At 37.0% G+C, this 21,129-nt stretch overlaps 1 protein-coding gene across 1 annotated transcript; it reads right to left on the reverse strand.

Moving 5' to 3' along the window:
* Nucleotides 1-1,662: 1,662 nt before the first annotated feature.
* On the reverse strand, nt 1,663-20,847 carry Slc40a1 (solute carrier family 40 member 1). The gene is made up of 8 exons (XM_020172406.2): nt 20,506-20,847; nt 19,928-19,995; nt 15,908-16,067; nt 13,623-13,738; nt 12,304-12,430; nt 6,262-6,507; nt 4,490-5,140; nt 1,663-3,269 (listed from the first exon to the last, which is right to left on the reverse strand). Exons 1-8 carry the CDS (start codon nt 20,546-20,548, stop codon nt 2,956-2,958), a joined length of 1,725 nt encoding a protein of 574 aa, XP_020027995.2. The 5' UTR covers nt 20,549-20,847; the 3' UTR covers nt 1,663-2,955.
* Nucleotides 20,848-21,129: the final 282 nt, after the last annotated feature.

Below are 21,129 nucleotides of genomic sequence, written 5' to 3' on the forward strand. Positions count from 1 at the left end.
ACCTTTTACCTTCCCGACAAGACTTCCACCGCCAGGTACCATCAGTATTCCTCCTGCACTGTTTTTGCTTTAAGTATACAGAAAAGTAACTTCTTAACTTATACGCAGGGTGGTGGACAATGAAATGAATACTGAGCAAGTCAGATGTTTCGGGAAAAAGTTAAGGTAGGCATATTTCTTTGAAAAAAAGCAAAATAAGCCAGACCCAGAAAGATGAGTATCACATGTTCTTTCATTTGTGGAATCTAGGAGTGAAATAAAAGGCACAAAAGTAGTAGGGGAGAGGAAGAGGATGGGGGTGGGGTGCGGTGGTTAAGAGGGCAGTGAGGAGTGGATATGATCAAAATATATGTATGAAATGTCACAGTGCAACTCATTTTTTGCAGTTAATATGCACTAATATAGAGAATGAAGATTATTTCCCTATGCTTAATCTGCAAATAAAAACAGTCTATGCTGAAAGAACCAACTTAAAAACCACAATAAGAAGCCTGCACAGAAAAGAATATTAAAGAAGTAATTAATTTGTTTTTAAGTGGAACAAAATAAATGATACTTTTGAAAATGCAATTACATACTAAGTAAAAGAATATTTTCCTATTTCTAATCCACTTCATTCATTTATATTGCACTTCATTGAACCTGTAGGGTTGTCTCCCTATCTAGAAGCACACCAGAGACTGTCCCCCACCCCCATGCACAGTCATCGATCCCTGCCCTATTTGTAAAGCTTGGGGCAGTAAACAGTAAAGGCTGTCCAGGCCTGCAGTGATTCCCCTCCACTTCCCTCTTCCTGCTTTGAGCAGTAGTCTGCAAAGATAAGGACAGCCACAGTAAAAATTCCTATTCATTTGCCAACTCCATGCTCTTTCCTCCCACAGGGCCTCTCCCTGTAGGCCCATAGTCAGGCAAAATGCCCATATTCAGAACAGGGATCTTTCCTTGCTAATCTTGCTAATATAGTTCTCTTCATTTACAAGGTCATGACCTTCAGTTACAGCTGCAAACACTCAGGACAGATCTGTAACCTCAGCTCAACCCTCCTGGGATGGAGCAAGGGGCCTACTTAAGACCACAGCCAGACCTAACAGAGGTATCTGCCACCTGGGCAAGTAACTGGCACAAATCAGTAGCTGCATGGTGATGCCAACCCAAATTTCCAATTTTAGGGGCGAGGAAAATTACCGATCACATCTGAGTCAAATCTGCATTGCCAGGATGTCTGGGGCATAGATCAAGTCTTCAAGAAATGTCTGCTGAATACAGCCTGTGGTTGAACTCTTTCTGGAGTATCAGTCTCCTCCTTATTACTTAGGACCACCTCTGGTAATAATACCACCTTGACCCACAGCTCACAAAGTACTCCAGGTGGCCTCTCTTATTAGATTCAATCCAGGAAGTTGTGAGATAGGTAAGACTCTTTTTGTAGTCATCTCCAATTTACAGAAGGAAAAACAGAATTTGAGAGCTTAGTGTGACTTATTCAAGGTCAAAGAATGCCTGCACGGCTCAATGTTTACTGCATTTTTACCCGGCCCACCATAAAATAGAAATATGAATTACGAAACTGTAGACCTCTATGAAGAAAAACAATTCATCCAAAACAGATGTTTTGCAACAAAAACAACATTAAATAATTGGAGAACACAATCCAGTAAAAAATTAAGATTTAAAAAACATTTTTATGTAGAAATATTTTACAAAGATTTTACATCACAAATCATTCTGTCATACTGTAGAAAGATGAAGAAAAAGATTAAACCTCAAGAATAAAGAAAGTGCAAATAGCAACATATTGCAGTCTCCGTGAAAGTGCATAAAAGTTAGGGCAAAGTACCATGTTGGTACTAGCATGTTGCAAAATGGCTTGTAAAACAGTTTTGAAAAACATATACAAACATTTTTTCTTTGTTTTTTCAAAGATATTTGAAAATGAAACTTTTATGAACATCCTTGTTCTAAACAATGTAGGGAATCCTTAGGCAAAACAGTAAAAGTGTTCTACCTGAGTGTGTTAAAAGTAACTCAAATGATTTATAAAACAAAACCTTTCCAATACTTTCCAAGTGTGGCTATCTTTCTACATGTAACCTACCAAAGTGAAGGCTTACTCTCTCATACTCCAAGATAGATGACATTAATGATAGAGGCATGAGTTAAATGAGGACCTCTCACCGGTGTCTAGCTTTCACCTTCTAGTTCTACAGCCAAACCACTGACATACTTAAGTCCTTATATGCTCACGCCTTATAAATCTACTTTGTGGCTTTGTTTCTACCTGCAGCTTACATGACAGCCATTTTATGAAGAGCAACATATACTTAATACAATATTTTTCCCTATCAGATAATAAAAATGCAAAAGTGGTCACTAAGGTTAAGCCACAAGCCTTATTAGAAAATTCTACTTAAGTATTTCATTTTTTCCATACATGTTAAATCCCTTAAGATCAATAGCATCGATAAGAATAATACTGGTTATCAAACTGTAATCTTCATATTTGGAGAACTTGTTTTTTAATATAACTGAGAATTCAGATACAAAAAAAATAAATTAGTCAGACTTGAGTGAGAGTGAGTTTGAGGGAAAGTGATTTATCTAAATTCTAGTACAGATAATAAATACCTGTGAAGGAATAACTTAATTCACACGATTAACCACTCTTATATGAAATTTTATCAACTCATAAGAGTAGAGAGATTTAGTTTTATCATTATAGTCTCCCTATTCTCAAACTGACTTTTTCTTCTCCTATTTTTTTTCCATGCCCAAATATAAGGGAAAATAACCAGCTCATTTCTGCTGACTTAGGTTTGCTAAATAGCTCATAGCCCTCAAGGCACAGCTGTGGAAAAACCAGAGAAACACCCAGGCATTTATTGGAATTCCGGAGTATAAAATAAGCACATGTACTCTACACAATTTAGTAACAGGGACAGAAACAGTTAAACTGTCTTAAACAACAGATGTATTAGCTTGATTTTCATCCGTAACTTCTTTCTCAACAGGACCACAAACAAACAGCTGGTTGCCCAGGGTTTTCTGGGCAAATCGGAAATACATAATGTGACCCATTGCCACAAAGGAGACTGAAATCAATACAAGCAAGCCAAAAGCTTCAGGATTCGGAGCCAGGATGACCATGATGAAATGCAGCAGATCAAGAAGATAGTTCATGGAGTTCTGTACACCGTTTATAATGCCTCTTTCAGATTCAATTACATTTTCTTGCAGCAGTTGTGTCACAGTTAAATCAAAGGACCAAAGACCTAGACAATAAAAGGTATTTTTAAAGATTAAATTTTAATTTTTAATCACTTATTTCAGATTATTCAGGTATCTGTTGACATATGCAAAATCCACATTTTAGCCCAGCTGCCTTTAAATCAACCTTGCCTTCAAGAATTTCTTTTCATTAATAAATATTGAGTTATTCATGGCTTTAAGAAATTTGTTTCAGACACTAGACAAAAACAAATCTAATCTACAACTGCCTTAGTTCTGTTTTTCTGTGATTATTTATATTATAAAAGCAAAACTCTGAAATCAGAGACATAGATCCCATAAGGTCCAGTATTTTTTAAATTTTAAATGTCCTAACACACTATTGTGACTAAAGCATAAGGAAACTTTTGAAGTCTGGGAGGTGTGGCTCAAGAGGCCTTGAGTTCAAACCCCATACCGCCTAAAAAAAAAAAAGAATAAAGAAACTTTAAATCACAGTTACCTTTACTGCTTGAGTTCTATAGCCCTTACAATAAAGCTGTCTTGCTTGAATATTAATGTCTTTGATAAACTAATGAATTGCTTTGTATCAAAGATAAATATGGTTTCATTTCAAGAATGAATTCAGAGATTATTCATCAGTAGTCTATTAATGATTACTTGGATTTGCTTTGTAAGAAGTCTTTGTTTCCTTCCAGAGCTATGAAATCCATTTGTGTGGCAAAGTATGAAATAAACACACATCAGCGAGAGGGGATGCTGGCAGGGTCGTTTACAACTACCATGTTTTAAAAAAAAAAACAAAAAACAAAAAACCCAACCTCTTTAATGCTATCCCATAGAAGCTTTCTCTAAATTACAGTTCCTTTGATAGAGTTACTAGATGGCAATATAAGTATCATAGCTAATATCTTTTAAAAATGAAATTACATTAAAAGAGTAAAATTCAAGGGCTGAGGATGAATCTTAGTGATAGAGCACTTGCTTAGCATGCAGAAGGCCCTGGGTTCAACCCCACTACCACCAAAAAAAAATAAAAAGAGTAATACTTAAGATATTCCTTTAAAGGGCTAGGGATCACATACATAAATATAAGTTTTAAAAATAAAGCAATCATGTTTAAAGACTGAATTATATACATACATAGTGGATTTTGCTTATATTATCATCCAAGAAATAGTTCAGATCATTTATTGATGAATACTCTATACAACTTTTCAAAAAGATACTTCAAATCATTGATATACAAAAAGGAAATTCTTACCGATTCTAGCAGCAATGACGCCTGCAAACAGCAGACTGACGGAGATGATGGGCACAGATTTAGTGCTCATCTCTAGGACAGTGTTAGCAGTATCAGACCCGTTTGACATGTGCATTTCAGTTGTAAAGATGGTTTCAGGTATTTTGGTAGTTGTAGACACTGGTTCTACTTGCATGAACCTAGAACGTATGTCTTCAAAAGGAGAAACAGACAAGTCCAAGGGGCTTCCAGGCATAAACACGGAGATCACACACAAGATCAAACAGGAGAGCTGTGCCAATCCTGAGATTAGACCAGTCCGAACCAGGCCACATTTTCGGCGTAGCCAAGTAAAAGCCACAGTTCCCATTATTCCAGTTATAGCTGATGCTCCCATCAAAATACTGAGGATGGAACCACTCAGCCCCTGGGTGTATGCGTACCCTGTGGTGATGCAGTCAAAGCCCAGGACAGTCATATAAAGGAAAGCAAGACCCATGCCAGCCAGAAACACCGGCTGGTTGTAGTATGAGACCCATCCATCTCGGAAGGTGCGAAAGGGCTCCGCTAACTGGGAGGCACAGGTGGGCTCTTGCTCACATTCAAGCTCATGAATCTTTGGCTCTTTTTCACCCATTAGATGAGTTCCCTCTGTGGATTTTGGCTCAGTATCTGTTAAGAAGAGGTATTGTTATTTTTAAGTGAGGCACAGGGAGGAAAAGCCAATTATTTTTTCATATTCTCCTCCATTATGAGTTCCCTTGGTTGGTTGCTACAATATATATTTTTCCTTTTATTAATAATCTAAGAATCTAATAATTCCAGCCACAGAACAATTTCCAAGTTGTTGAAAAACTATAAATTTCTTTCTTAGAAATTATATTCCCATTGAGGCATAGCAGGAAAACTCATCAGATAAAATATAAAAATTGGGAAAATGCAGTGTCTTATTTTTTAGAGCCCTGTTAAGACACCATTTACCAGAAGCCCAATTTCTTCTTCTCTTGGGAAATTCTTTTTTGTGTGTGTGCTACTGGGGTTTGAACTCAGGGCCTAAACCTTGAGTAACTCCACCAGCCCTTTTTGTGATGGGTTTTTTTGAGATAGGGTCTCAAGAACTATTTGCCAAGGCTGGCTTTGAACCAGGAACCTCCTGATCTCTGCCTCCTGAGTAGCTAGGATTATAGACGTGAGTCACTGGCACCCAGCTAGGAAATCCTTTCTTCATGTCCTTACTTTAATTCACTATTCTACAATGGCCATGCAACTCCCTTCTTCAGAAACTCCAAGGAATTCTCATTTTCTTTCTCCCACTGTCTTCCCATTTCTTTCTTTTTTTTTTTTTTAGTTTTTATTTTTTGTGGTACTAGGGCTTGAACTCAGGGCCTACACCTTGAGCAACTCCCCCAAGCCCTTTTTTGTGATGGGTTTTTCCCAGATAAGGTTTCACGAACTATTTACCCTATTCACCCAGGGTAAATCCTTCTGATCTCTGCCTCCTAAGTAGCTAGGATTATAGGCGTGAGCCATCAGGTGCCCAGCTGTCTTCCCAGCTCTGACTCCGTTTTCCCTTCTGTGCAACTCTGCACTAACTGTTCATGCCAAGAAAAAGAACCAAGGGTCCCATTCCAACCCCTTCAGGTTCAATCCAGAGTTGTTCCCCAGACCTCTGGTTTTGCCTCAACTACTTCACTGGAAATAAAACCTGGTATAAATCCAAACTAGTTTAGATCTTTACCAACATTTAAGGTCTGAACATCAGAATAAAGAAATGACCATTTTGTTCAGTTTACCTTTGTGTACATTCAGTTGTTTCAGTTCAGCTTCCTCTACTTTGAGAATGGCTTTCACAGCTAGAGCAGGGGTTTTCTGGTAAACCTTCCACAGTAGGAAGTATTCCACACACATAGACACTAAATTCCATCCGGAAATAAAACCACAGCCGATGACTGGGGAGCCAAATGTCATAATCTGGCCAACAGCCATGGGGGCCAAGATGTTGGTTAGCTGGTCAATCCTTCGAATGGTGGCATTCATATCTATGGCAGGAGGTGGAAGAGTCAGGTGAGAGTTCAAACCCATCAAAGAGAAACTCCCATGTACGAAAGAAACACAAAGGGGTAGACCACATCTCTAAATGCAATCTTTGAACAAACCATTTGCTAGAAAAACTGTTGTTTGGATTGAGTCACACTAAATTTGCCTCAAAAATTGTGATTACTTTGGAATTATAGAAATTAGTCTACCATGAGCTTTAAAATGAACAAAATGATGACTATACATTTTTTCAGCAAGTACTTATTAAATGCCTGTTACAAGATGAGCACCATTCTCAACATTCCCTGTCTTCATGAAGTTTACATTCTCTTAGGAAATGAAAGACAATAAATCAGCAAGCAAATACATAAAACAATTACATTTATATATAAAAGTGTATATATATATATATATATATAACAAGCAAATATATAAAAATATGAACATATATATAACATGTTCATTAAATACTATGGTTAGAAATTAGACAGAAAAGGGCATAGATGTCAGGGGACTCGGGGAAAAAAAAAAGGGTGATCACAGCAAAGAACTGAAATAGGAGGTACAAGAATGAGCATGTACCTCATTCATGTATCAGTAAAAAGAGAATTTCAGACTAAGGGAAATGCAAACATCCTAGGACAGAAGGGACAGGCCCAGACTGTTAGAGAACCATCAGGGCTGGAGCAGAAGAGATGAAGTCAGAGAGTGAGAGAAGACTGGCCCGGTCACGTAAGGTCTTGTGAACATTATATGGACTTCGACTTTTACTCTGAGTCAGGAATGCTTTGGAAGGTTTTGAAACACAAAGGTGGCATAATCTGGTATATTTTTAAAGGTTCATTTTGACTACTATATTACAAAATGACAGTAGAAGGGGGGTTAGGGAGGTGGTGGACAAGACCAGAGACAAAGAAGTAAGTAGCGGATGATAGTTCAGACAGAAAAGTAACAGTGAAAACGTGGAGAAACAGATACTGTTCATACTTTAAAGGTAGAATCAGGAGAACTTGCAACAGATTAGATATGGATGTGAAAGAGAAGAGGAATCAAGGATGACTCTAAATTTTTTGTTTTTGCTTTTGTGTTGTTTTTCCTGAGTTGCCATTTACTGACAAGCAGAAGACTTCAGAACAATCAGGTTTGACAGAAAAGAACAAGTGTTTGGTTTTGGAGATGTTGATTTTGATAGACCTATTGACATTTAGGAAGCTTCATCTAGAGGCAGATGATGAAATATATGAGGCTATAGTTTAGGAAAGCAGTATGAGCCAGATGGAAGTCATCAGTTGGTTACTTTTCAAAGCAATGAGACTAGATGGAATCACAAGGGAGTGTGTATAGATGTAGAAGAGACTGTGTCTGAGGACTTAGTGCTGGACACACCCACCATAATTAGAGGTTAGAAAAGTGAGTAATATCTATCAAAAAAGGATAACAATCAGGAGAGTGAAGTGTCTTAGAAATCAAGGTGACACTGTTCCAAAGGGGAGGGTAAAATCAACTGTGTCAAGTGCTGCTGACAGGTCAAGAAAAATGAGTACTCAGAAGAAACTCTTGTTTGGTCATATAAAAGATACTAGGGTTCTCAAATAGAGTAGAGCAGGAAGGGCAAATGCTTGATTAAAGTCGATTCAAGAGACTGGTGCTAACTCAAGGAGACACCATTTGTGTTATCATAAACTCTAAGTGACAGCACCAAGCAAGGTCATGTGGTTTTCTCCAGTCATGTCCTACTGTGGACAGTTGGGGTTAACCAGGGTCTTCGTGAATGGAAGTCACAAAAGGAGAAGGAGCCAATTGAGCAGAGCGAATGCCCTAGGATGTAAGCATATCAACATGACTAACATTGCAATCTAAACTGGGAAACTAGAGAGAAATCATGAGCAGTGAAAAGACAGTGGAATTAGTGATTTATAAGATGCCAACCAAGTGAAAGTGGAATCTGGAAAGACAGAAGGTGGTAATTCAAGATATGGATGACAAAGATTGATTGAGGTTACACAAGGGGAGTATTGAATGGTGGTCTAGAGTTTCACCATAAGATTGAATAGTTGTGTCAAAGTTGAGGACAAGATAAATAAAGCGGAGGAAGCTAAGAAAATGACCTACTTCCTCATTCCCTATCTCAAGAGCAGAATGAAAATTAATGAGATTAAGTCTTTAACAATCACTTGGGTCACTAAGGAAAAGCAGTATGTGACTAATAAATACATTAATGGAAAATTGCCTTTATTCCTTCTCTAATTCTTTCTGGTCTTTAATTATTTTCTGATTAGACCTATGAGTGTACAATGCTTACATGATAACGGGAGAACTTTGATATATTTCACCTTTCACTTGAAAGGCAAAGGCAGCATTCATTAATCTTCCATGTGACCATCTATGCAGAGGTTTCCCTAACTCCCATGTGCCCCACTGATAAGTTTCCAAAATATATGACAACAGAGAAGTGTGGAATTTATCCTAATAACTCAGCAATTTTAATCCAAAAAGCTAGTAACTAAAGAAATAGGTAGACCTGAAAGCCTCATTACAACAAAAAAATTAAAATTCTTTGTTATTCTTTTGCTACCTAAGTTTTCCGTGTTCACAGAGCTTCCCAAGATCACCAATTTCTATCTCTTATGTGATACTTAGGAAGTTAACAATGTTTTAACAATACAATATAGGGTCAATATAGGGTCAGAAAACAGCTTTCTGAAGCAGAGTGAATTAAGTTATTTTTTTACAAGACCTATCATTTTACTGGTAACAAACTAGAAAAGAATCAGTTTTCTGAGTGTGTAAGCATATGTTCTTTATAAGTTTAGTCTTATATAAACACACAAGTGTGTACTTATTTGGTTCCAATTTAACTATCTTTAGCTATAATTGTGGCAAAACATGATATTAAATAACTTCTTTTATTACAAAGGATATATTACATCTTATAGAGGAATAATTTTAAAAGTATTTGCTGAAAAAATAGTAGCTAGGTTTGTCTACCTCAAACATGAAATCAATTTTATTTTATTTTATTTTTTTAATTGTTTTATTATTCATATGTGCATACAAGGCTTGGGTCATTTCTCCCCCCTGCCCCCACCCCTTCCCTTACCACCCACTCTGCCCCCTTCCTCTGCCCCCCACCCCCTTGAAATCAATTTTAAATCAAGAGTTCAAACATGAAATTTATCTGTCATACTTGATCAAAGCTAGCCAGCAGATTTTTCTTTAGAATGGTTAACAAGTAAAACCTAGAAGATTGTAATAAAAAGCCATCAACTAAGGAAATAAAGCAATTGATGGATTAAAAAGTCTGGGCACAAGAAGTGAATTTCAAACAGGAAGGATAGGCACAAGAGAATGATTTCATAAGATACTAAATGAAGTACCTGAAAAGTACCTAACTTAGTTAACAGACAACTATCTATGTGAAAAAAATCCCTTTTCTAGAGATTTCTAAACTAGATGCTTTCTCCTGTTCTTTACCCTCAATGATAGAGCTTCCAATTTTAAAAGTGCCTTTGAAATCAAGAAATGCTTGGATAAAGGAATGGGAGCAATTAGCATCTACCTCACAATCTTTACTCTATTTGCACATCTGTTTATCTTACACACACACACACACACAAAACGAAGCCTTCTCAGCCTAGTTTTCTACCTGGTATTCGAACAGTCTTAGCCAACAACCTCAAAAATCAGCCTATATGTGACTCAAGTGGTATAGTGACTCCCTAGCAAGTATAAAGCCCAGAGTTAACCCCCAGTACTGCCAAAACAGCAACACCACCAAAATCAGCCTGCAAAAACATAAGTTATTCCTAACTGGAGTAGGTATGTCTGTATACAGATACAAACTCACAGGAACCCAAAGCAGCCCCTACAGTTCACTAAAAACTCTACCTCTTTCCCTTCTCTCTCCCATTTTTCCTTCATCTACCTCCTTTTTTCTCTGTTCTCCTTTAACTCTGCATTATAGCAGAAATAACACCCAAAATACACAGTTGGACATCTGCTGACCCTCTGAACTAAAGAAGTGCCTGTATCCTATTTTGAAACATGGTTTTTAATTAACACAAATGTTGAGCTTAAAGCTCCAAGAAAGAAAACATGCAGGTTTTTCTTCATTAGTCTACTAATCTTCACCGTTGTCTGGATGTGAAAGAGCACCACTTACTAAAAGTTAACTTAGAGCAGATAAGAAAGAGCTCAACAGCTTATTTCCCTTCTTAATCTTGAGAAACTCCAGAAGGTTAGAAAATAAACTGCTTGGCCTAGATTCTTCTACTCTCAATAATTCATAATATAAAGAGGAACAGCTGAGGAATGAAGTAGCATTTGTTGTTGTTGTTGTTCTAAGACTTCATTCCATAGTCAGAAAAACCCACATGGTTAGGTAAGATCTTTGTGTTTTTATTTATGTGTATGTATTAGGACCAGCAAAAGATTCTGAGTAACTTTCTCTTTAGCAAAGCTATTTTATGGAATAAAATAACCTTTTCATTTAATAGACTTTGTAGAATCTTCACTTAAGAAATGCAGATAAGTGAAAGAAAATTTCTTATAAGCCACTTTCCCCCTCAAATATATCTCAAGAAATACATTTGTGACCTATTTTCAAAATATATCCTTCAGTACCCTTTGAATTTTAAATCGTGGATGTTTAAAATAGTATGTTAAAAAGAGAAAGTAAACAAAAAAGAACAAAGCCTTATCTTCTCATTCAACATGACAAAAAAAAAAGCTGTGGAATCATTCCTTATCATGCATAATCACAGAAAAAGTCAATGAGAACTTCTTGCAGTGCAGTCACCCACCATACTCATCCTGCACATACACCCCCTCTAAACACCACTGTGGGTCTCTATCTAGATTGTAACACTGTTACCACAAGATAAGGATTCAAGCAAACTCTTCTTCTAGATCTTCCTTAGACTTTGTTCTCTTTCAATCCTCATCTCCTTTCTATCTTTTTTTTTTTCTGTTAACCACAAGGTCCAGTCAAACAAAGCTGCTTGCTAATTCCAGCACGTACTCTTGCCTTTTGTGTCCTAGGGTAAGCCACTTAAGTCATCAAGAATGGTGTTTGTGTCTGTCAGTATGGTTGGGCAATGTGTTTGTGATACTCATTATCTTAATGATGAGTAGAGTCAATTCAGCTGCTCTGACCAGTAGTTAGGTGTAACCTTCTTCCTTTATCCTGTGCAACTATCAATCCAATTCATATTTGTGTGTTATGGAAGGAGGGGAGAATATCAAGTGAGAGAGGGTATTCTGAGCCCAAGCAATATTGATGTAATAGGATATGTTGCTTTGTAATTCTATTACCTCTTATACGTGTAATAAAAGTTGTACATTCTAATTTTAAGGTAGAAGAAACTAACTACAAATATATTGTTTCCATTTGGAGAGGAAAATAAATAATATCCATAGTATGATCCGTAAGTACAAGTAATAATGTCCATAGGTATTACTGGTAAAATGCCATATCAGATTTTCACTGTTATAAACATTAAATAAGTATTTAGAAACAATTAATAGAATCTAAAAGTAAAAAAGAAAAGGAAAACTTCAAAAGAGCTGTTCTTCCATTTGCCAGAATAAAAGAATAGTTAGCTAACCTATAAATTAACTTCATAACCATTAGATAAGTCCTTGCACTAAGACTAACAACAATAAGGTAAAAAAAAAAAACTATGCTTTCAATTTATTGTTTTTAAAACATATCCAGAACAACAAAAAGCCTCCTTTAGTCCAATGATTTAAAATGACACCTAACATACCCAAATAGTTGAAAAAGTAAACCAAATTACCTGCTAATTTGCTTCTGTCTTCTCCTGCCACAACGACAATCCAGTCCCTTTGGATTGTGATTGCAGTAGCAGTACTGGCCAGATTTGCAATGTTTGCAATAGTGATGATCAGGATATAGCAGGAAGTCTAAAGAAAAATTTGAGTCAACACGTCTCAATTAAATTAAATTACCTCGCTATACAAGGTAATTTAAGATAGTCATGGGTGACAAAATTGTAAAAAAAAAAAAATTTACTTTTATTTATAAGAAATCATTTTACTTTGTACTCATAACACAACTGAGTACCACTGGTCAAGTTAAAGGGCATACTATTGACCTAATCTGTATCATCTGTAGCATATACAATGCAGACATTACAATAGTCATATGAACATTAATGTGACATAGTTATTAGAAAATGGTAATAAATATAGTGGTGGTTTTTAACATTTCTCCCACAAAACATGTCCATCGAAAAGATATCAAAGGAGAATCAAGAAGACCCGTCTTTAAGTTTCTGGTTGCATGATAATGAATAATCAGTCAACCATATTTTGTCTTAATATTGTTATTAACAAAATGAAGGGAACAGACATGAAGATTTCTAATATTCTATCTAGCTTTGAAATGCTACAACATGACTCCCAATAAACACGAAGATTCAAAAGTAACCCCAGATCCATTGTTTTCCATTGCATCCATCCCTCTCCTCTTTCCCATCAAACTATCTTGAAACCATACTGTAGAAACTTATACAACTGATATCCCCAAAGAGAAATAATAATTATTATTGGAGAAACACATTATTACTAATTAACACATAAATATGGAAAATAATTCTTATATAGTGTGAATAACTTACAGGACAAAAATAGAAAAAAGCTGAAAACCAACAACTGAATTTTTTCTTTTTTCAGTACTGGTGTTTGAACTCAGGGCCTTCACCTTGAGCTCTCCACCAGCCCTTTTTTGTGATGGGTTTTTTTGAGATAGGATCTCATGAAGTATTTGCCCGGCTAGCTTTGAACCGTGATTCTTCCTGATCTCTGTCTCTTGAATAGCTAGGATAATAGGCATGGGGCATCAGCACCTAGCAACAACTGAATTTTTAATAAACTCTCAGAAATAGCATTAAAAACCAATAGGATAAATTTAAATTAAAAAAACACTTAATGGTTGTCTATTATGGACAAAACAATACCAAAGTATAGAGGATATTGTAGACGTGGAAATCAATATCAAAAAGTCACATTTTAAAAAAAAAACAAAAAGACACTTTCTAGTTTTAAAGCGTCTTCATCTTTACCACTACCATCAAGAATCTTGTGGAGAACTTACAAGGACCCATCCATGGTACATGGTCAGCAGCTCTTTTTTATGTAAGAAAACCATCATCAGAATGATGCCACACAGGATGACCGAAACATTCTGGACCACCAGTGAAGTCTGGGCCACTGTACAGAGGAAAAAACATAAAGTTCTCTACTCCAACATGTGTAGTCACATCATTGGTCTACATTGATATATATATAATTACTAGAAGAAAAAACAACCTTCCCAAAGTAAATTTGCCTCAACTCTCCCCAGGATAACCTAGCAGGTCACAATAACCCAGTAAAATCTGCAAACAAAATGAAGTACCCACAATTTTTTTTCTGTTAGTTGAAGTCTTTCATAATAACTACATTTTCAAACTTGATCTCTTGAAAATTCTGTCACAAACAGAACTGTTACATAAATAAGATCCATCTCTCAGTCTTTTGTTGCTTAAGCTAAAGCAAGAACATGTAGGAGGTTAAGGAGCAAGTTGTAGAATCCATAACCTCCTACGTAGAAGGTTTAATCTGATAAAAGGGTGTGGATAAGTAGAGAAAACATGCAAAACTTTGTTAAAAAATAAAGCAGCAATGAACTCCTTTTGACATAGTAATGCTATTGGTCACTGCTACACCTTCCATCACAGAAAATGCCAAATCTCTTAGAGTGCGACTCTCCTACAGATAAAGTGCTAGAGGAAGGCCAGATAAGGTCACCTGGTAGTTTTTTCTCTGACACTCACTAGGTACATGATCTAGGGCAGGGTATGTAATGTCTCTTATGCCTGTGTCTAGAAAATGAGGATAGTAACATCTGCATTCCTTGCTTTATGGAATCATAATGATACTCAAATAAAATACTTATGAAAGCACTTTGAAAAAAGTAAGGTATAATTATACCTCTTGTCAGGTAGAATAGTAAAGCTCATTCTGACTTGGAAGGTCGTATCAAAGACTCAACACAAAACAAACTGCTCTCTGAAAGCAGTCTGAAATTAAATCCCAACATATAATTCACTTATTCATCCATTCTTTCATTGCACAATGATTAAATATCAATTAAATAAGGTTCTTAGCTTTCAGGACCCCAAAGACCAAAAAAAGGAAAGATATGTGAAGAGATAACAATACATGAAAAGCAAAGGTATAACAAAGCCTAGTGGAAGCACGGAGGAAGAAATGAACTCAGCCTACAGACAATGGGAAAGACTTTTCATGAAGGGTGACATATGAGTTGAGTATATAAGAGCGAGATTTGTACCCCACCACACTCTTCTTCTTCCAACTCAACATGCTCTCTTAACTTGTGCTTGCACTGTTCAACAATTATAAGCTTCAAAGGGTTCTGTGTATAATATTCCTATTTCCTAGGTAAAATGATATAAATAAGGATTTTTTTTTCTAGGATACAGAACTTTTCTTATATATGTGTTCTGGTCTATCCATTCTCAAAACAGAAAAATATTTATCTGGATCATCTTACGAGGAGGTTCAACTCCTGTAATTTGATAATTCTATTCCTCTATATCTAGGAGCACTGATTCTAAATTGAAAGAGACCATCCATACCTAATTTTTCCCCATCTAAGATGGACATGACCAGCTCTTGCGTTATCAACTGTGCTCAGTTGAGCCGCTGCTCAAGACATTTTTTACCCCAAATGATTATCCACGTTGCCCTTATATCTTAAAAACCTAAGTTGCTTAATTACTTTCTCTCTTTCCTGTATAAAACAGAATGATTTCAGTCTTAATGCTCTAGGATAAATGTCAATATATTACTATTTCTTCTTTTTGCCTGAAAAAATGTGACTCATCTACCTGTGATCCATGCTCAGCTACCCTCCCCTGAACCAATAGTTTTCAATTCCCTTACATGCCTTTATGTGAAACACAGTAATCCAGGGCACAGATATTAAAGCTGCCCCAGGACACCACACTAGAGGGACTCCAGTGCAATTCATGTTTAGAAAGGAAGCCAAAGCTAAGCAAACTTTTAATGTTTAACAAGATTCCCAGAAAATTGGCTACAGCATTAATCATTAACATTTGAAATTTATGAACTGACAAAAAGTAAAAAAAAAAAAAAAATCTATTAGGTCAATGTTCTGACATCCTCACTTGTGAAGGAGCCCCAGGATCCCAAAACCAGAAGAGCTGCCACCAAACCCATCCATCCAGTATGGTGGGCAAACACTCACTGGGTTAGGCACAGTGATGTCTCTTAGTCTGATGTTCTTTGTGTTACAGAGGAAATACAGGGGCTGGTCCCATGAATACAGGGGCTTAGTTATGTAAGGGCACTTACCTTTCAGTCTGGCATTCTTATCCACCCAATCACCGATGATTGCTCCCAGGACCAGAACAGACCCTGCTACCACCAGCCCATATACTGCAGTCAAGAGCAGGCTGTCTCCATAAAGCTCTACCAGAAACACAGACACCGCAAAGTGCCACATCCGATCTCCCTTGAATAAGAGAAAATGTTTCAATGAAATATTTTTAGTTTCTAGTCTGCTGTATGCAGGAAGTTATTTCCTTATCATGAGTACTATCTGGCTACATAAGAATACTTTCAAAGCTAATAATTCCGCTATGGATTGAACAGTGGTCAGATGTTAAAACTATTCATGCCAGCACAATGGAGAATATCCTAATTACTAAGTAAACTTGAAAAAAATCATGATATTAATGAATTATTATTCTAGAAAGTTTTCAAAACTTAAGGTGGATTTTTGAGACAAAACCTGTTATCTTGTGTGCCAGGTTTCTTCCCAGGTGTGGAATTTGCCTTTCTTAATTTGACAGTTATAAAGTAGTTTGTTATTGAACCAAAATTAAGTTACAGTATAGTTTATAAGCATTAATATACTATGAATATTAAAAAGAAGCCACCTTCTCAAATTGTAAAATGATAGAAAGGTTACATGATCTCTGAAGTTCTTTCACCTCTAAGATTCTAAAATATGTGCTCTGTTTCACAAGTAAATTTCACAGTTATAAAACAGCAGAGCAACCAGAAAGATGAAATCTTATTCCCTTTATTGGGTAAATTCTGGCACTGCATGAACAAAGATGTTGAAATAAATGTATAAGTAAATAGTTAAACATTTTAATACAGGTGAATTTTGAAAGGAAGAAAAAAATATTTCTTCATATAACTGCAGAGTATACAGGGAATTTTAGAGTTTGTTGTATACAGTGTGGTAGTAGCTTAACAGAAACTTTGAAATAAGTCAGGTAAATTAATATATAGGAAAACTATAATGGACTTTTAAGCCCCATCCCTGACTTTTGAAGTAAGCATAAATGACAATGTTCTCTCATTACCTGTCACTTAATTCCCAGGTTGAGTTCCTTACAGATTTGACCCTACGTGGAAGCACTTAAAACTCCTAGATCTTCCCAAAGTCTGTCAACATCCTCACGAATTTCACTTATTGGAGGCAAATTATTATTTTAAAAACAATTTTTTAAAATTTAATTAAGCCAAGACAACAATCTTAAATATTCAAAGCTTAAACGGATACACGTTAGCAACTATTTATAATAAACCTCATGGACACTATGAAAACCATATAGTTCTTAATCACCCTCCAGTGATCAGTTGCCAACGTCTGGAGTTCTTTGAGGTTATCACAACCGCAGGGAGGTAGAGGTAGTACCTCTACTGACATCTAAAATGTAAAGGAAAGAATTCTCTGTCCCAAAACATCAATAGAGCAGAGGTAGAGAAACTTTGGTAAAAAGGATTATGTAAGTTTGAACCCAAATTCAAAATTAATAAGATTAGGACCTTGAATTATGAGATAGAAATTGCTTGTTACCCCAGTTTCCAAAGGACTTGGACTTAAGAAGCAATAGTGTATGTTCACAAAATGACCAAGAACTGGGTAAAGTCTAAACAAACATTGATCAAGTATCCACCCACTGCTTCCGTGATTCTGTTTTCTGCCCTCCTGTGTGTTCTCCCCAAATTTTGATGATGTGTTTACATGGACCTGTGGTCATTAATTCACTCAATAAGTATCTATGGAGTGGGTGCTATGTACTCAAAGCTAGCACTACAGCAATACACAAAAATCACAGTCTCTGCTTTCACACAGCTCACAACCCTGTGCACGGAGGCCAAAGACAAATCTAGCCTAAGCTGGGTGATGGTAAGTGCTATGAGGAAAAATAATGTAGGAAAGGGCTGAAGGTTGTCATTTTACATGAAGTAGTGACAGAGGTCTCTCTCAGCAGAGAATAGAGGCCTGCAGAAAGTGAGAACTGGAAAAATACAGACCACCTAGGGCTAAATGGAGACAGACCATAGGATAATGAGATAAAATGCAAGCAACTGGCTCCTCTTTTTCATTGCCTTACACTGCTATTTTTATAAAGCCCATACTAAATTATATTATAACCTCCTTAACAAAAGGATCCATTTCTTAAACTATTTTGTATTTGAATACTACAGAATAAACATATTGCTCCACTGGCAGATAGAAATGAAGTAAGAAATAAAAAAGCATTCAACCCCATCCCAACCTAACCTGAGATCATCTTACACCCTAAAGCCCCAATATTAAATGTTTAGAAAATCGTGACTTGGCAAGGGAATAGAAAAATAGATATTCATACATGTCTACATAAACACATATTTTGGTATAATAAAATCAGACAGAGTGTCACACAAGAGACAAAGGGCAAAAATAGGATTACCTAGAGTTAGAAAGCATTCCTCTTTTGTGTTCCTTTGCAATGAGAAAAATAAAAGTATACTAAGCCTTAGATGGTTGTAGTTTCTGTTGTTTTGTCAATTCAACTTTCTCACAAGGTCTTCCTTTGCTCACTGTACGGTTAGGTTGGGACAGGTATCTGTTACCCTTCTTGTGGATTTTTTTAAATCCTCTTCAACATAAAAAAAATCCTTAACAGAAAATCTTCCTGAGACAACCATAGCTCCATTTGTGTTTTGGGGTAATCTGACACCTGGTCTACCAACCGAAGGTCACATAACCTTAAACTTAATTAGTGTTTGGCAATAAGAAACCTTGGTTCTATGTCTAGGCCACAAACTGAGCATATTAGGCACTATTTCCATTATCTGCTATTGTTCTCCTTTTACTTAATACTTACTGAGTTAAACTGGAAGAACTAGCTATTGATTTAGACTCATCAAGGGTTGTTTCATTAGGTTTTTACTTAGACGCATTGGCTATTGGAATTGAAACAAACTCATGCCAACTCCACTTTGTTCACATGTATTTGCAAAGTCATCCCTGTGTAAGCATTTGGGAAGATAGATACTTGCTTTTCTAAAAAGTCATCTCTGGACTGCTATTTCTTTGAGAGCCAATAACCTAACTTAATAATTTCCTAAGGGCGTAGGGTAAAAATTTCCTCATATAATTGTTTCCATAAATGTCTGAAGGATGATCCAACAGAAATTTCCAATTTAAAAAGAAATCAACATTAAAAATTTTACTCTCAGAATTCTTTCTTACCTACCTATATTCTTTTCAACTAAACCTCATCTATGAGGCATGCACAGAATATACTAAGATTTATAGCTTTTCAGCAATAAAAACAGTTGCTTAATTTTAAGGATTCTAATCATCATTAAACACATACTCATCACCCTTCTAGGATTATTTTGGGGAGGTGGTTGATGAAGGAACCCAGGCCAACAGAAACACTGGGATTCTTCCAAATCCACATAGGTAGTTGGAGGTAGAAACTGTGAATCAGTTGCTAATTTTCATTGGACAATGGTTTTTAAGATAGCTCATTATGTATATATATTATGTATCCACATACAATATTTTTTGAAGACCAGAATTTTTATCATTCAGATATTTGATCTTGGTGTCATATAGTTTAGTCTTAGAATGCTATTATAACCCTAAGTCTGTCACTGTACCATTCTACCATATTGTCATAGTGCTGCAGGCTGCAACTAAGTTTTAACAAAAGAAGAAAACAATAATATCTTAAAATGTGAAAGAATACAAGGAATATGAGACATCCTTTCCATTCTTAGAAGCAGATATTAACATTTACAACTTATAAACAACACAAGCATTCCTGTCCTTGTTAAACCTGTCTTTGGATAGTTGTCAATGTATACACAGTTCCATAACTTGATAATTAAATAGCATTTACTAACACCACAAGAAATAACTTTGATGAAAATAACTTTTTAATTAAAGCACATGTCTTTGAATGATTTATTTCTTAACAGCATGACAAAACTGGAAGTTGGCTCAATAGAACTGGCACCAATGAAAGTAAACAAGAAAGTGTACAACTATATTGTAATGATTTGCACATTGTCACTTACCCAAGTAGAGAGGGAATGGCCAAGGTAGAGAAGGAATTTTGCAGATGTCAGGTAGTTTGTAAAGGATCCTGAAAAGACACACAAGGAGGAAGATTTTTTTTTTTTTAAAAAAAGCGCATTTAGTCACTGAATGAGCTGAGGTTTGAATACTCATCTATGTGCTTTTATTAAAACATGATTATTTGTGTAAGATAAACCATGTACCTTTCATCAAATCACCTATGAACTGATGAGTTTAGTTTACTTAATACCATGCAGTTAAATTCATTATGACCTATTATTGGTCAATAACTGCATAACTTCACACAAAGTGGAGAAACCCTTGTTTCAACATTCTTTAGCTTCATTTTTTTTCACAAGGCAATCCAAACCACCCAACCTACTCCATCCTTGCCTATGTGCAAGGGCTTTTACTCATAGTTTGAACTTATTTTCTCCCTTAACCCCGTCAAACCAGAATTCAAAGGTGCTTTTACAAAGGACTCTAGTTAACCGCATTCCTCCAAACCCCTCAAGGAGTTGTTTGGCCTCCAGCACCCGACTTGTTTCCCCCACATGCATTGGGTCACACAACTCACCACAGCATCCTTCCTGCCGGGTTTGATCCCTTGCCCTGGTCATGACACCAGGCGCTGTCCCTCTGCTCGGTGGTCAGCTGCTGTTTGGGACCGCTGCTCTTGCAGAGGAGCTGTTTAGCAGGAGAGCTGGGACCTGCAGAGAGCACCGCTGAAAAGACAACAGCCTGTGTGTAAAGAGACCCCAACGGCTACTATGGCAGGAAAAACCAAAGACAAACTGCCCGGGGGTCTTCTTTTCGTCTTCTTTCCAAACTTAGCTAACACTGTAGCTGAAGTTGGAAAGCAAAGCCTTATGCAAGCGGTGGGAAGCTCCGCAGGCCGCCGGAGACCCTGAGCCAGCTCCTGCGCCGCCGCCGCCGCCGCCGCCGCCGCCGCCGTGGGCCGGGCCCCGCACTTATACCGCGCCGGGGGCGGAGCTCCCGCCGCCGCCTCCTCCCCTCGGGGACACCGGGCGTCCCCGCGTCCTGCGCGCGCTTCCCAGGAGGGGTCGCCCGCGTGGGCGCCAGCTTCCACCCGGCCCTGCGCCTCGGCGATCGCCACTCGCCAGCGTTTCTCGCTGTCCCTGAAGCCCCGGGAGGGCATCCGACTGGCCAGCGAGACAAAGTGCGTGGACACGTTTTGTGC

The sequence above is a fragment of the Castor canadensis genome, chromosome 4, assembly GCF_047511655.1.
Source record: "Castor canadensis chromosome 4, mCasCan1.hap1v2, whole genome shotgun sequence".
NCBI lineage: Eukaryota > Metazoa > Chordata > Mammalia > Rodentia > Castoridae > Castor > Castor canadensis.

Coding starts and splice junctions, on each gene's coding strand:
- Slc40a1 (XM_020172406.2), bottom strand. CDS start 20,548: ATGACCAGGGCAAGGGATCAAACCCGGCAGGAAGGATGCTGTG. Junction 19,996..20,505: donor CCGGCAGGAAGGATGCTGTG/GTGAGTTGTGTG, acceptor GTGTCTTTTCAG/GATCCTTTACAAACTACCTG. Junction 16,068..19,927: donor GCCATTCCCTCTCTACTTGG/GTAAGTGACAAT, acceptor CTCTTATTCAAG/GGAGATCGGATGTGGCACTT.